Source organism: Epinephelus fuscoguttatus, linkage group LG24, assembly GCF_011397635.1.
Source record: "Epinephelus fuscoguttatus linkage group LG24, E.fuscoguttatus.final_Chr_v1".
Classification (NCBI taxonomy): domain Eukaryota; kingdom Metazoa; phylum Chordata; class Actinopteri; order Perciformes; family Serranidae; genus Epinephelus; species Epinephelus fuscoguttatus.
The window spans coordinates 4,916,657-4,933,298 of record NC_064775.1 but is presented as its reverse complement, the minus strand read 5'-3'; the positions used below and the strand labels follow the sequence as shown (position 1 = coordinate 4,933,298).

Below are 16,642 nucleotides of genomic sequence, written 5' to 3'. Positions count from 1 at the left end.
AGGGTGACCCAGGAGAGGATGGAAAAGCTGTGAGTCTCTTTGTATTTAACAGAGATGCTTCTATAAAAACATAATTATATGGACATTTCTAGATGAGAAAGAAATAGCAGTGTAATTTAGGTATGTTGGTTTTGTTTTCAGGGTCCCGCTGGGCCACAAGGTGTCCCAGGAACTCCAGGAGCTGCTGGTGCCAAAGGCCAAAAGGTCGGAAAATAAGATGAGCTATGTTGTTTCCTGAACTAGAAATATGACAACATATATGAGACATTGTAAATTAAATAATAATAATAAGCATGATAAATAGAGCTGACAGCCGTGGGGAAAAACTCAAAAATTTGTGATTAATGAAACTCAAAATTTTCAAGATTAAAGTTGCGCTTTGACGAGACAAAAACTCTGATGTTCTCTAAGATTAATGTTGAAAATTTACAAGAACAAACCTCCAAATTTTGTGACAAATAACTGAGATTAAATACGTAAATTTACAAGAAAAAAATGTGGCTAACGTCACAAAATTACAAGAAAAAAAAAGCTTAAAAAATGATACTTTTTTATCATAAATTTGTGACTTTAATTTCTGCATTCCAGGGTGAGCCTGGAGAGGGTCAGCCAGGACCCAGAGGCCCCCCGGGTCTCCCAGGACCTCCTGGACCCGGCACTGGAGACCGTCCCGTATGTCCTCACTTCAAACACCCGTCTCTTTCACAGTTATTGTTTCCAGACTTGTCACTGTATCTTCATCATGTTTCCACAGACATTTGTGGACATGGAGGGCTCAGGATTCCCCGACTTGGAGAAACTGCGGGTACGCTGATAAGCGTTAAATGATAAACAGGGTTTTGAACTTTTCGCACACCTTGATGACTTTGTGATTTCGTTCATCAGGGGCTCCGTGGTCCTCCAGGCCTGCCAGGCCCTCCTGGCCCTCCTGGGCTCCCTGGGACTTCAGTGGCGCTGGGGCCAAACGGTCCAGTAGCTTTCGGACCTCCTGGACCACCTGGACAGGATGGAGCTCCTGGTCTACCTGTGAGTCGTGCGATATAATTTTCATTGCACAATGTAGACATTAATAAATTGGTTGTCAAAAAAGATACTTGCAGGCTAAGATTATTCTGTATTACCTTAAAATTTGTCAGGACTGATTATTCTGTGTTTCCTGTGTGTTGTTTCAGGGCCCTCCTGGTCCCCCTGGTAGACCCGGTCAACCAGGAATCGGAGGCGTGAAGGTGAGAATGAACAGACTGACGTAAAACGCTGAATATTTCTCACAGATAACAAATTAAACGTGTTGTGTACCCACAGTAAAGTGGCGCACAGGGCAGAGCAACTGTCAGTTCTACGCTCAGACCAATGCACTTGCCATTTCAAGTCTCAAATGTCCTTGAACCCTCTGTGCGCCCATGGATGTGGAGGCGCTTTGATGGGATACGGCCATTTTGAGGCAGCAGACAGCAGTTGCACCACTGACCAACAAAAACCTGGTGTTAAGTCAGAATGACACTGTATTTTTCTGCTATTTAATGGAGCAGTGTGTAGGATTTAGCGGCATCTAGTGGTGAGGAATGCAGATTGCAACCAGCTGAAACTTGTCCCGGTTAGAATTCCTTCAGTGTCGCTACTAGAGAGGCAAAAGACGTGATGTAACTTTGATTGTCTTTGACATATCGTTTCCCTGCAGGGTGACTCCGGTGAGCTCGGTCTTCCAGGTGCGGCTGGAGAGAAGGTGAGTTAAGTCAGATTTTTTTTTGTCCTGAAAAATTAAAGTTTGCTCCTGATTTTGAACCAAACATGAGACATTTGTGGCGGGTGCATCCATGTCTGTCCTCCGTGTTTGTCGCCTTCCTCTAGCAAAGCTCGCAAGACTCCAACTTTTTCACGGGCCTGTTTTCTTACTTTGCTCCATCCTCTACGGTGTGTAGTGGGTCACAGGTACTGGGGGGTGTCTCTGCTCTGGTGATTTACTCCCTCTTTAAACCAATTTCTATTTCATTGACTAACATATTTTTTAACCAGATGTCGCCGTAAATGATTCCAGTTTCTTACTTTATATTTCCTTAACCCTACAATGGTGTCAGTCAGTCAAACTTTCATACAGGTCAGTGCAGTTCAAAGTGCTGCAGTAATAAGATAGAGTAAGACGAGACGTAAAAACAATCTAACAATTTGAGACCACCAAACACAAGACAATAAAAATGCTAAAAATGTAATAAAACAGATTTAAAAGCTACGACAGTGATCTTAATAAAACAGAGTAACATAAAACTAGATTAAAGAACTGGATAAAAAAAAAAACAAGAATAAAAAATGAGAAGAATTGTAATAATATAGATTATTAGATATAAAAAAGAAAAATTAATCAGAAATAACATAAAATAAAAAATAATTAAAATAAATTAATTTTAAAATTATAAAATAAAAATAGGTTTTTTTTTAGAAACCAGATAAACCTTACTTAGTAATAATAATAATAATAATAATAATAATTATAAAATTGTTAAATAAAAGCTAGACTAAACAACACCATAAAATAGATTAAAATTAACACAATAAAATATAATTAAATAGATTTAAAAGCTGTAATAATATTAATAATAGTAATTATAAGAGTAAGAACAAGAATAATAAAATAGTCCAACAAAAACTAGGCTTAAAACTAGATAAAATAGATTAAAATTAATACAATTAAGTAGATTTAAAAGCTGTAATAATAATAATAATAATAATAATAATAATAATAATAGTGTTGATAAGAATAAGAACAGAGTCAAAGAAAAAATAGGTTTAAAACTAGATAAAATAGATTAAAATTAATACAATAAAATACAATAAAATAGATTAAAAAAAAGCTGTTGTAGTAATAATAATAATAATAATAATGAAAAAGCTAATTGAAAGCATCACTAAAAATTAGATAAAATAGACAAAAAAAATCAATAAGTTGAATAAAATGTATATATAATGATATCCATAATAATAAAATAACAGGCAAATAAAACTAAAATAAAATTTTACAAAAAAATAAAAAACAAATAAGTGACTAAAATAATTTAAATAATGTCCAAAAAACCTTTCTTAATCAAAAGCCTCACAGAATATGAAGGATTCAAATTTACATTTAAAGATTTCAACAGCTGTTCTCAGATCCTCAGGCTGCTCCAGCATCTTGGAGCAGGATCACAGTGATTTCTAACCAAGCATTTAGTCTTCAGGCACCTGGTTTGAACTACTTTCTTTCACTTCTCCAAGTATGACTTCTTACTGCATCTGTTTTTTAAGACTTCTGCTGAACCTCCATCTTTCTTGCTCTGCACACGTCTCTTGCACGTCGTCTTTTTGTCTTCCTATTCTGTCGCTCTTGCATCAAATGTAAATTCGTAATCTGCTGTCCCACCTCAGGGTGCTCAGGGTGACCTCGGACTGCCAGGTACACCAGGACAGACTGGGCTGGCAGGGCTTCCAGGTCCAATGGGACCAGTTGGACCTCCAGGACCTCCTGGGCCACCGGGGCCACCGTACCGTGCTGTGAGTAGAAGTCAATCAATCCGCCCAAAGACCAGTGTAGGAGTCCAGAATCTTTAACTGGTCCTGCTGTAATTAATCCATATAAACTGTCCATAGATAAAAGAAATGTCAGGTACTGATCATGGACGAAGCCACTGCAACGTCACCCACTGCTCTGTGCACTGAGTTTGGCATTTTGGCGGTCGCCATCTTGGATTTCTGGAGCCAGAAATGACCATCTGGACAGTTGGACATGAGGGTGGCGCTTACCCTCAATGCTGGCTGCTAGCATCGTTAGCGCGATGCATTTTCAGCTATGGTTAACTTTGATAAAGCTATTGCTAATTTTTGCGAGTGAGATTTTTGTGTCTTTAAAAAGGCGATTGGAGGTCTTTGAGGACTGACTCACTCTTGGAGCCAGCCTCAAGTGGCCATTAGAGGAACTGCAGTTTTTGGCACTTCAAACTCGGCTTCATTTTTCAGCCTCTGAGGTTGCTGCTGGGGACTGATGCATAAAAACGGTATTACTACAACCCTCTACTCCTCTCTCACAGGGTGACCTGGATGGATATGAGGGCAACAATGGCTACTCTGGTCTCCCTGGCCCACCTGGACCACAGGTACCCAATCACCCATACGTAAACTCTTCTCCTTACAGTCGATGCCTTGCCTCATGTCTCTGTATTTTCTGTCTTTCAGGGTCCACCTGGTATTCCAGGTCTGCCTGTAAGTACTGCAGAGTCTGTATGGATATATTTTTACCACTCCATTCCTGACTGTGAGTATCATTAATGTTTTATTATGATTTCCAGGGTCGGCCAGGTCTGCCGGGTACTCACGGAGACAAAGGAGCAGAGGGACCAAGAGGACCTCCTGGGATGCCAGGTCTGGACGGGTTCACAGGACAGCCGGTAGGAGGCCAGATGATCAATGGGATTTGTTGCTTTTCTATACTATATAACATGAAAATAATACACAACGACTGTAGAGGAAACAATTACACGTATTGCAGTTGTACACTTGCTTGTTTCCATGGCGCTAGTAACTGATTGTGTTCATTTTTTAGGGTGAAAAAGGAGGCAGAGGAGAGAAAGGAGAGATGGTGAGTCACGTGCAAAATATATAAGATGTGCACTTTGTGTGTGTGCATATATATTTTTGTTTTAAAGCCGATCCTTATGCAACACTATTTGTAATGTGTTGTGAAACATATGAAACATGTAAATATAATGTATATGCAGCATATTGTACTTTTCAGTTATTTTACTAACTTCTATTGCTATGGAATGCCATTAACATCAATATTAGATTAACACAAATAAATATGGCTATCAAGTTAATAAATGAGCCGATGAAATAAATAAATATGTGTAGAAAAATCATTAGTGAAATAAATACACACAATAATATATAAATACATGCAAATATAAAAATATAAATAAGTCAGTATAGTTCAATAAATAATTAGGTTTTTATATAAAAGGGACATTTTTCTAGGACTGCTTTCTATATTCATGTTTACATTTATTTCTGTATTTATTACCTATTTTTTTTAATTTAGGAATTTAAGTCATAGGCATTTTTATGTATTTATTTAATAATTCCATATTTGTTTATTTCAGGGGACTTTTATGTCATAATTTCTATCATTGATATATTTACTTTTTTAATATTTATTGCCTATTTTTTTATTTGAGAATTTATTTCATTGTCATTTTTTTCATTTATGTATTTATTAAATAATTCCTTCCTTTTTTTATTTCAGGGGACTTTTATTTCACAATTTTGCTCACACATATATATTTATATTTATTTATATATTAACTGCCTCCCTTATTCTGTCTTCCTTTATTTTTTTAATTGTATAGCCATTTTTATTTATCATTTTTTTAGCCATTATTTTCATAATTCCATATTTGTTTATTTCAGGACTCATTGGTTTATTTACTTTTTTTAATTTTTATTGCCCGTTTTTTATTTGAGAATTTATCTCATAGGCATTTTTTTATTTATTTATGTATTTATTTAATTATTCCACTTTTTTTTATTTCAGGGGACCTTTTTAATTCACAATTTTGCTCATGTGTATATATTATATTTATTTATATAGTTACTGCATCCCTTATTTTTTCTCCTTTTTTTAATTGTATAGCCATTTTTATTTATTTATTTAATAAATAATTCATTCTTCACCTTGGAAATAGCAGTCGAGCTACTCGGTGATCCAGGCCTTTGAGCTAAATGCCAACATTAGCATGCTAACATGCCCTCAATGACAATCCTGTCGTACTGGTGCTTAGCAGGTTTAATAGTTACCATCTTCACCTTTGTCATTGAGCGTGTTAGCATGCTAGCATTTGCTAATTAGCGCAGGAATTTGCTCATAAGCCAAATTACTTTTAATTTTCTGAATGTATGTCAATGTATAATGTGTCTTCTTATGATGATTTTATGTCCATTTGTGTGGCAGGGTCCTCCAGGGCGAGATGGCGGGCTACCTGGCCCTCCAGGGCCTCCCGGACCTCCAGGACAAGTCATCCAAACCAGTGATGTGAGTCAGAGGTCCAGCTGTCAACATGGAGACTGAATATGTAAAACTAATGTAGCCTGCACATGTCAGCCTGCCATTTAATCACTGAATCACTGCATCAGATTGCATCTTGATTTACTGATATGCACTAACTGCCACTGCCTGCTTTGTCCACCTGCACACTAACTGACCTAACTTTGTCTCGCTGTAGTATAATGACGTATATTGGAACGAAGGGTGGCAGGTAAGTGCTCCCCCCCCACTGACCTCACCATAAACCTCACTAAACTAAACTTATTTTAACACATTTACACAGGATTTGTTCTTTTTCTTCACGTGTTTTCACTCTCTCTTCTTCAGGGAGGACATGGTGTCCCGGGCCGAGCAGGATTCCCAGTATGTATATCGCTATTAATATCACACAGTTTAGAAAAGTCTGATCAATATGATAAAATGGACAGAAGTCAGTGTGTAATGTGTTTTCATTCAGGGGCCCTCAGGACCAAAAGGAGAAAAAGGATCCCCCGGTCCTCCAGGATACGCACCTAAAGTAAGATAAGTTGCATTTTTAATGAATTAATTTAGCACTTTACCGAGTTAAAGACGTAAGTTGAATCAAGTTTTGTGCAGCATTGTGCACCACATAGACGGATTTGTTTTGTAATTGTTTTTAATAGGAATTAAATTATTTGCTCGCTGTTTTTGCGTGGCTACGAGAAGATGACGCTGAAGTTTGCTCTCTGTTTAAGATGTCTCCTTGTGTTCCAGTCGCTGTTTGACTTAAACCTGTGGTTTTGTTCAGGGGCAGAAAGGAGAGCCTGGTATCATCATGGGACCCGATGGGAGACCTCAGTACCTCGGCGGTCTGGCAGGACGGCCGGTAAAAACCTTTGAGTCACCAGACAACGAGCTACGAGGATGCACACACACTGTTTTAGCATCACAGCTAGGGATGCACAGTAATATCTGCACGTCATCGGTATCGGCCGATAGTGGCTTTAAAATAAAATATCAGATATGGAATTTTACCTAGCTAACAAAAGCGGGGACTAATTCATCTCGTAATGTGCCTAGCTTTAGTGGATCATAACATATCGGGTGTGGAATTAATCTGCAGATGCTCCAGTTTAAAATTAGAACAGATGTTTCTCTGGACGTCAGTTTTTGAGCCGTGATGAAGCCCAAAATGTGTCGTCAAAGCTTGTTGTATAGCTAAGAAGATTTCCAGAAAACTTGAGCATACAGTTGTACATGTGCCTACAAAATATTAGGCTGATTGGTCTAGTAGTTTGCCACATTAGCTCCAGATAGACAGACACACAAACACGTGATTTTCCTGCTTATATCATTTATGATCCAGGAATTTAAGCATCTAAATACGTAAATAATTGCCTGAAATGTTTCTGTTCACAGGGTGACAGTGGACCCCCCGGCCCTGTGGGACCTCCAGTGCGTACTGTATTTTATTCACCACATTTTGAGAGCCTTGCTGCTATTGCGCACATTAAGCTAATAAACCTGTGTGAACATTTTAATCTCTAGGGTCCACATGGTCCTGCAGGCCAGAAGGGAGAGATTGGGTTCCCAGGTAGACCGGTGAGTAGATTTCATATCGAGTCAGTTTAAAAATGGTACAAATACAAGTCCAAGTGTTAATGCTGTTATATTTTAGGGTCGGCCGGGGCTGAACGGCGCCAGAGGAGAGAAGGGAGACTCAGGAGGCTTGGGAGCTGGATCTGCTTACCCTGTGAGCACCACAGATTTCGTCTTATTTAAAAGTCACCGCTGAAACTGAAGCCATTAAAGCACAGTAATCAATATTTGTTGTGTCCCAGGGTCCTCCAGGTCCACCGGGACCCCCAGGACCTCCTGGACCGTCAATTCCCTACGACAGAATCAGAGTGAGTCCAGACATGGAACATGTAGTGTTGTGTTTCCTGTTCATTTACGAAGTTGGGATGAGCTATGATTCTTTATTTAGTGGTCTATGTTCAATGTTAATAAATGTTCAAATGTAGATAATGGATAATGAGAGTTTAATTCAAGTGTCTGTGTGGGGGATTTTAAGAAATGTTGCTACTTACTGTATGGATGTGAATTATAATCTGTGTTTTTATTTCAGTCATTTGAGGATTACGCCAGATACTTCCCAGGTAAATTCACCTCCTATCTCAAGTGCCGAGAGTGAAAGAAAAGTTTTAAGCAATAGTTTGACAGTTATTGCTTTCTTACTGAGAGTTAGATTGGAAGATTGATGCCACTCTCATGCCTGTATGATGAATATGAAGCAGCTGGTTAGCTTAGCTTAGCATAAAGACTGTAAGCAAGGGGAAACAGCTCGCCTGGCTCTGTCTTAACGTATGAGAGTGGTATCAATCTTCTGTTCGTTCCCTCATAAAGAAAGCATGAAGCGTATCTCCAAAGATGTCACACTATTCCTTTGAATGTTTCGATCATTTCCCCTCTGGATAAATACATTTTTTTTCTTATCTTGTCTTGGAGAAGGTAACTTTGGTATTTTTAAACCTGGACCCTATTTTCCCATTTTTTTGTATCCCATTAAGTAATGGAAATTGGTCCAGGATTCCTTCAAGCCTGCTGGTGTTTAAATTGACATGTTGTTGCTGTTCTTGTTAATAGCTGTTAAAGGAGAGAAAGGCGATCCAGGCCCACCAGGGACAGTTGATATTTCAGGTAGCACCACTTCGTCTGTGCACATACAGTACAGGCCAAAAGTTTGGACACACCTTCTCATTCAATGCGTTTTCTTTATTTTCATGACTATTTACATTGTAGATTCTCACTGAAGGCATCAAAACTATGAATGAACACATGTGGAGTTATGTACTTAACAAAAAAAGGTGAAATAACTGAAAACATGTTTTATATTCTAGTTTCTTCAAAATAGCCACCCTTTGCTCTGATTACTGCTTTGCACACTCTTGGCATTCTCTCCATGAGCTTCAAGAGGTAGTCACCTGAAATGGTTTCCACTTCACAGGTGTGCCTTATCAGGGTTAATTAGTGGAATTTCTTGCTTTATCAATGGGGTTGGGACCATCAGTTGTGTTGTGCAGAAGTCAGGTTAATACACAGCCGACAGCCCTATTGGACAACTGTTAAAATTCATATTATGGCAAGAACCAATCAGCTAACTAAAGAAAAACGAGTGGCCATCATTACTTTAAGAAATGAAGGTCAGTCAGTCCGGAAAATTGCAAAAACTTTAAATGTGTCCCCAAGTGGAGTCGCAAAAACCATCAAGCGCTACAACAAAACTGGCACACATGAGGACCGACCCAGGAAAGGAAGACCAAGAGTCACCTCTGCTTCTGAGGATAAGTTCATCCGAGTCACCAGCCTCAGAAATCGCAAGTTAACAGCAGCTCAGATCAGAGACCAGATGAATGCCACACAGAGTTCTAGCAGCAGACCCATCTCTAGAACAACTGTTAAGAGGAGACTGCGCCAATCAGGCCTTCATGGTCAAATAGCTGCTAGGAAACCACTGCTAAGGAGAGGCAACAAGCAGAAGAGATTTGTTTGGGCCAAGAAACACAAGGAATGGACATTAGACCAGTGGAAATCTGTGCTTTGGTCTGATGAGTCCAAATTTGAGATCTTTGGTTCCAACCGCCGTGTCTTTGTGAGACGCAGAAAAGGTGAACGGATGGATTCCACATGCCTGGTTCCCACTGTGAAGCATGGAGGAGGAGGTGTGATGGTGTGGGGGTGTTTTGCTGGTGACACTGTTGGGGATTTATTCAAAATTGAAGGCACACTGAACCAGCATGGCTACCACAGCATCCTGCAGCGACATGCCATCCCATCCGGTTTGCGTTTAGTTGGACGATCATTTATTTTTCAACAGGACAATGACCCCAAACACACCTCCAGGCTGTGTAAGGGCTATTTGACCAAGAAGGAGAGTGATGGAGTGCTGCGGCAGATGACCTGGCCTCCACAGTCACCGGACCTGAACCCAATCGAGATGGTTTGGGGTGAGCTGGACCACAGAGTGAAGGCAAAGGGGACAACAAGTGCTAAACACCTCTGGGAACTCCTTCAAGACTGTTGGAAAACCATTTCAGGTGACTACCTCTTGAAGCTCATCGAGAGAATGCCAAGAGTGTGCAAAGCAGTAATCAGAGCAAAGGGTGGCTATTTTGAAGAAACTAGAATATAAAACATGTTTTTAGTTATTTCACCTTTTTTTGTTAAGTACATAACTCCACATGTGTTCATTCATAGTTTTGATGCCTTCAGTGAGAATCTACAATGTAAATAGTCATGAAAATAAAGAAAACGCATTGAATGAGAAGGTGTGTCCAAACTTTTGGCCTGTACTGTATGTGTCGAAATGTTTACGATTTCAGCGTGAAGACAGATTTAAATTCAGATATTTTGCTTCCGATCCAGGTGCCGGGCCAAACGTTGACATTTACACTTTAAGGGTAAGTCTCAACTCAGTAGGTCATGGTTAAACTATTAGCATCAGTGCAACTCTTCCTTTATGTATCTTTACTAATTTTTTTAGAATGAGTTGAAAGGTGAAAGAGGCGATGTCGGCCTGAAGGGAGAGAAAGGAGAACCAGGTGGAGGATATTATGACCCCCGCTATGGAGGCAGCGGCGTCGGAGCCCCGGGAGCGCCTGGACCTCCTGTAAGATCACATTAAGCTTCACAAAGTCAGTTTATAGTCAAATACGTCACAATCTAAAGATAAAATCAAACACCTTTCTGTCCTTGTCCCACCAGGGTCCTAGAGGCGACTCAATCATCGGCCCACCAGGCCCTCAGGGGCCACCAGGTCCACCAGGAAGAGGCTACGATGGGCAACCTGGACCACCAGGGCCGCCCGGACCTCCAGGAGGATCCTTTTCTGGTGCTAACAGGGGCACACAGAGTGAGTATAACCACACACACACACAGATGTTCACAATTAAGTCTGTATTCAGTCATGTGACCCCCTCACAACCTCTTTGGGTGATAGCTATCAATATTCCTGGACCACCGGGACCACCTGGACCTCCTGGACAACCTGGACACTCCTCAGGGGTACGAGAACTTGTTTTTTTATTCCCTCATAATCCAACAGTACATAACGAAATACAAATGCCACAGCTTGGTTCACTTTGAGTGTTTCTTTGTTTGCAGGTGACAGTGTTGAGGTCGTATGACACCATGACAGCCACCGCTAGACGACAGCCTGAGGGCTCTCTGGTTTACATCATAGACCAAACTGATCTCTACTTACGGGTCAGAGATGGAGTTCGTCAAGTTCAGGTAAATTATTCACCGATGACATAGGAGCAAACGATATATAACAATACTTTAACTTTGTTATAAAAAAAAAACTTGATTTTATAACCCAGCCCTATAAGTCAGCAGGAGAGGCATAGAAATAGTTCCCATGTGTAATCGTGCATGTGTCTGCTTTATTTTCACAGCTCGGGAACTACATTGCTTTGCCCCCTGAGGATGTGAGTTTCATCTTCCTTTGTTTCCTCGTCTTCAGAACATATATTGAGCCCTGTTTAAAACATATCATGCACATTATTTTCAGGGTAACGAGGTTGCAGCTGTGGAGCCCCCGCCAGTTGTCCCCTACTCCCCAGACCACCACTCGCACGTCGACACCTCCTCACACGACTCCCAGACGCCACCTGAGAGTCCGGTTCACCCCGGCTCTGAACATCACACACACCTAGACCACCACCATACAACACACACTGACCCTCGCTACCCATCGATCCCTGAACCTCGATACCCATCGAACCCTGATCCTCGATACCCAACCCACCATGATCCCAGATACCACCCCGATACACGATACCAGCCGGATCCTCGGTACCCAGCACCCACAGATCCCCGCTTTCCAAGTTACTCAGACCGTTTAAATCAACCAGATGGTAGGACTACTGTACATTCACCCTACGAGCGCCCTGGGTATTCGGACACTCGCTATCCAGTCACTCCTCAGCGACGACCACCTCCTCCTGTACCCCAGACTCCAGTCCACCATCATAGATCAGGTCCAGGGGTAAGAGAGTCTCACACCTCTGCTTTATGTTTTACCGTGAGATTAGATATTACCACTGACCATGTTGGTGTCTCCGCAGCTCCACCTCATGGCCCTGAACAGCCCTCAGACTGGCGCGATGCGGGGCATCCGCGGTGCAGACTTCATGTGCTTCACTCAGGCTCAGGCCATCGGGATGAAGGGAACTTTCCGAGCCTTCCTGTCCGCCAGACTCCAGGATCTCCACAGCATCGTCCGCAAGGTCGACAGGGACCGTTTGCCAATAGTCAACCTGAAGGTAGCCAACAGAAGTTCTTCGTCCATTTAAAGTTCGATACCACTCTTTGTACAGTACATATGAAGGTATAGCAAGCAGCCGGTTAGTTTAGCATAAAGCTTAGCATAAAGACTGGAAACGGGGAAACTGCTGCATTAGGTTTTCAGGGTTGTCCATCTGTCTCATTCTTGTGAACGTGATAATCACCTTGAGAGAATTTCTTCAAATTTGGCACGAACGTCTGATTAGAGGCAAGGATGAACTGACATTACATTGGCCAAAAGTCAAGGTCATTGTGACCTGGTCTTTCTCATTCTTGTGAAAGCCATATCTCAAGAACACCTTGAGGGAATGTCTTCAAATTTGGCACAAACTTCTGATTGGAGTCAAGGTTGAACTGATTAGATTGCAGTGGTCAAAAGTCAAGGTCATTGTGACCTGGTCTTTCTCTTTCTCGTGAAAGCCATATCTAAAGAACACCTTGAAGGAATGTCTTCAAATTTGGCACAAACGTCTGATTGGAGTCAAGGATGAACTGACATTACATTGGTCAAAAGTCAAGGTCATTGTGACCTGGTCTTCCTCATTCTCATGAAAGCCACATCTCAAGAACACCTTGAAAGAATGTCCTCAAATTTGGCACAAACGTCTGATTGGTGTCAAGGTTGAACTGATTAGATTGCAGTGGTCAAAAGTCAAGGTCATTGTGACCTGGTCTTTCTCATTCTCGTGAAAGCCATATCTCAAGAACACCTTGAGGGAATTTCTTCAAATTTGGCGCAAACGTCCAGTTAGATCCAAAGATATACTAATCAGAATTTGGCAGTCAAAGGTCACTGTGATCCCACAACACTCAAAATTAATGCGCTAATTGTGACGCAATTTCACACAGATGTAGGATAAAATGATTAAGTGGTAACATTTTATACCCAAAAGGTCAAAGGTCAGCTTCACTTTGACATCATAATGTTCTGCATTAAACACTTTTCTAGACAAAATATATTCAGTATTTACAGCTGTGAAATTAACAAAGCTGGTGTGTTTACAAGTCATCAGTTTAGCTTAGATGGCATGGTTTGTGCCTTTTATTTAGATTTCTGGGTTAATTGCGTAGCCAGTCCTCACCAGTTTTGCACTGATGGTGTTGTCTTATCTTTGTCAGGATGAGGTTCTGTTTGACAGCTGGGACGCCATCTTCAACAATGGCAGAATAAAGGACAACGTCCCAATCTACTCCTTTGATGGCAAAGATGTTCTCAGTGACAACACATGGTGAGCTAAATGACCTGTAAATATGATCATATGCACAAACACAAGAGTTGAAAAGTCACCAAAACTTCCTCTATTCGCGTCACCTTTTCTGTTTCACCCCAGGCCGGAGAAGATGATGTGGCACGGGTCAACCAGCGCCGGGCAGGGGCACGTCGACAGCTTCTGTGAGACGTGGCGTGTAGGTGACCAGGCGCTGACCGGCATGGCATCGTCGCTACAGAGCGGCAGTCTGCTCCAGCAGAGCTCCAGCAGCTGCTCCAGCTCCTACATCGTGCTGTGCATCGAGAACAGCTACGCCAGCCACGCCAAAAGATAGACACACACATACACCCAACACTGGACAAAGCGAAACCCCAAAGCAGTCAGTCATGCTTTTGTCCTCTCACACTTCTCTGTCTATTGTAAATATGTTTTTTTCTTATGAATCATTAGTTTATGTGTGTTAGCCCCTCCTATATGGTGCTATACAGGATTATCCCACATGATGAACCTAAGGTAAGCTCAGGTGACGTTCAGTAACACACCCTTCAGGAGCCATATTGGAAGTCCACACCTTTAAAGGTAACAGTGTGTTTCCAAAAGGGCAGCTTTGTTGTCTGTAAACATGAAAGGGTAGTTTCTTGTCTCTTGTCTCACAACAGCAAACTCTCTTATTCTTCTTCATGGGTCCAGACTGGTGCTATGCCATTGTTCCGATAGCCCATTATTCCTGAAACCCAATCTAGCAGCTATCAGCGATGGTAAGCGTAAGCGTCTTCCATAGATACGTCAGTCCGTGATCAGCCTTCTTCACCCCTTGGTCTAGAAGTAGAAGCTGATATCAGTGGCTACCAAAAACATTAAAAGGTGTTTCCTGTTACTTAAGCTGCTGTTTCCTGTCATTTAGATAACCAGTTCTGGGAACAACTGCTTCTCCTCACCTCCCAAAATTTGAGCTGTGCCAGGTCGTCTGGCTGAAGGTCAACTACACTAGAAGAGATTATGCCAGGTCATTTACACTAAACTATATGTGTTACAATATTTCGGGAGATCCAGTGCAGCCAGCGGATAATTCGGCTAATCTCTATAAACAGATATGTGCATATGTATGCAGATAAATTAAAGTCAGACTGTGCATTTGCAGCTATGTGTGAATGTTGGGGTTATTAATAACTGGTAATCGCATGTAAGGCTAGTTAGCTTGCAAATTATTTTTTACCTGGGGTCTTCTGTTGCCGGTTATCGATAGGATGCGTCTGAAAGTCAGAGAGTCAGTCATGGAGGTAGACAACATTTCATCCTCCACATATCCAGCCAGCATTAGTTCTTTGTCGCTTGTAGCCTGCAGCTCTCCATGATTAAAATCTAGCTTTGGTTGCTCATCTTTGGTGGGGTGTATTTCCTGGAGCTTAACGCCGTTACGCTGTCATCGAAGGTGTTTCAGGAGGTTTGACGTCGTGTTTTTCTCACTGAAAGAGTCTTAGTATGGCTACCTGGAACAGCAATGTCCTTGTCATCTTTCTTCCTGACGAAATCTTGCTTGGTGCTTTGTGACGTGTATGTGTGCAGGTTATGAAAATGAATGCGGGAATGTGATTAATTGTTGGATTTCAAATCAGTCGTGGGGTGATAACAAAAGTAAGGTTGTTACGAGTTATTTGCTTTTGGAGTAACTGAAACTGGCGAAGGCATGACCCAGCCAACTCTGCCTCTGATTGGCTTACCCAAACCCAAACCAGTCTCAGTCGTTGTGCTTAAACCTAACCAACCCAACAACCAACAAACGCGAAGAGAACTAGCCAATCAGAGGCAGAATAGGTCGTGCCTTCACCATAGGAAGGTCAGATGATGCGAATACTGCATAATAATTAGCCTTGTGCTTCTGTTTCGGAGGAGTGGGTGTTTGTTTTTGGAAAAATGGGCTGTTGTTCAATGGGACTTTTTTTGGACTAGCCTATTGGGCTGTCTGAATAATGGGCTATCGGAACAATGGGAACCCTCCAGCCTAGAGAAACTAAATTTATCTCAGCAAGGGATATACCACTGTGATCATACGTAGGAATTATGTCTGAATTTCCACAAAGAACTGTGCAAGTGACGAACTCTTAAAACAAACTAGATTTAATGTTTCCATGTCTTCCTGTCTGCGTTTAACCAAAACTGTCGTGCTAATACTAACTGACCAAAGCTACATCTCGAGTGCCTGAAAGCAGTGTTAATAGTGACTTTAAACTGTGGCTTCATTGACTTTTTATATGCAGTATTTGAGTGGCAAATACTCGGTTGAGTATTGGTGCGGTCATCAACACATTTCAGCGTCCAAGAGCAACATAAACATGAAACATGTACATGAAATGTATGTTTTTTAACTTCTTTTCCTTTACACTGATGTTATCTGTAACCCATAGCACTTGAGTATTAGCCTTTTTTATTTTGCAACTGTCTTGCAAGGGAAGATGTTTTCAAATCGTATTTTTAGCAGTAACAAAAGGGATATTTATTTTTTATAAACCGTGCATTTTCTAGTATAATGTGTGACGAGAATAATAACGTTTCCAAATGTATCCATGTGCGAACCAAAGAAACTGTAAAAGACTGCAAACCCTACACAAGAACGTGTAATGCTTATTGAAAACTGATAAAGGGCAAGTTTCCCAGTGATAGAAAGTTTGTACACATAGTAAGCAAACACGTTTATGTACAGATAATCTGGATAGGATTCAGCCATATATGTTTGTCTATGCACTGTTGCTTTTGTTTATGCTTTTTATTCCAGAACAGTAAATGCACTGCAGCTAGCTTACAGTGGAGAGGATACGAACACTGGGGTGAAACATCATCATCCATTAGTTTCAGTCTGAAGTGGAGAATAAAGTGACGTTTTCATGTACTAACAGTGCCGTAATAAATGCAATAAGATTTGTATTATTATCTGTTTTTCTCCTTGTGTGAGCAACATTTTGAAATGCTGCATCTCATTGAATAAACCTGTGTGGAAAATGCGAGTTCTCAGGTGATGTTGTGGTGACTGTCTTTGGCAATTTTGTTTGTGTCCAAGTTT

General features: G+C 41.0%; 1 protein-coding gene across 5 annotated transcripts in view; it reads left to right on the top strand.

Moving 5' to 3' along the window:
* Positions 1-16,586, top strand: part of LOC125884749 (collagen alpha-1(XVIII) chain-like) — a 64,603-nt gene extending 48,017 nt beyond the window's left edge. For 3 of the 5 annotated variants that reach the window (XM_049569910.1, XM_049569909.1, XM_049569906.1), the window contains 34 exons: positions 3-29; positions 142-204; positions 589-672; positions 755-805; positions 886-1,026; positions 1,173-1,226; positions 1,679-1,723; positions 1,849-1,911; positions 3,397-3,522; positions 4,056-4,121; positions 4,201-4,227; positions 4,314-4,412; positions 4,568-4,603; positions 5,972-6,052; positions 6,243-6,275; positions 6,392-6,427; positions 6,522-6,581; positions 6,834-6,911; positions 7,445-7,480; positions 7,574-7,627; positions 7,704-7,778; positions 7,867-7,932; positions 8,154-8,184; positions 8,672-8,725; positions 10,451-10,485; positions 10,569-10,694; positions 10,790-10,937; positions 11,025-11,089; positions 11,189-11,317; positions 11,482-11,514; positions 11,598-12,074; positions 12,154-12,351; positions 13,493-13,602; positions 13,705-16,586. In XM_049569910.1, the coding sequence (XP_049425867.1) occupies positions 3-29; positions 142-204; positions 589-672; positions 755-805; positions 886-1,026; positions 1,173-1,226; positions 1,679-1,723; positions 1,849-1,911; positions 3,397-3,522; positions 4,056-4,121; positions 4,201-4,227; positions 4,314-4,412; positions 4,568-4,603; positions 5,972-6,052; positions 6,243-6,275; positions 6,392-6,427; positions 6,522-6,581; positions 6,834-6,911; positions 7,445-7,480; positions 7,574-7,627; positions 7,704-7,778; positions 7,867-7,932; positions 8,154-8,184; positions 8,672-8,725; positions 10,451-10,485; positions 10,569-10,694; positions 10,790-10,937; positions 11,025-11,089; positions 11,189-11,317; positions 11,482-11,514; positions 11,598-12,074; positions 12,154-12,351; positions 13,493-13,602; positions 13,705-13,918 (3,021 nt within the window). In that variant the 3' untranslated portion in view covers positions 13,919-16,586. The remainder of the gene's footprint in view (positions 1-2; positions 30-141; positions 205-588; positions 673-754; positions 806-885; positions 1,027-1,172; positions 1,227-1,678; positions 1,724-1,848; positions 1,912-3,396; positions 3,523-4,055; positions 4,122-4,200; positions 4,228-4,313; positions 4,413-4,567; positions 4,604-5,971; positions 6,053-6,242; positions 6,276-6,391; positions 6,428-6,521; positions 6,582-6,833; positions 6,912-7,444; positions 7,481-7,573; positions 7,628-7,703; positions 7,779-7,866; positions 7,933-8,153; positions 8,185-8,671; positions 8,726-10,450; positions 10,486-10,568; positions 10,695-10,789; positions 10,938-11,024; positions 11,090-11,188; positions 11,318-11,481; positions 11,515-11,597; positions 12,075-12,153; positions 12,352-13,492; positions 13,603-13,704) is intronic. The other 2 variants (XM_049569908.1, XM_049569907.1) reach the window with 2 other exon arrangements.
* The last annotated feature ends 56 nt before the right edge of the window (positions 16,587-16,642 follow it).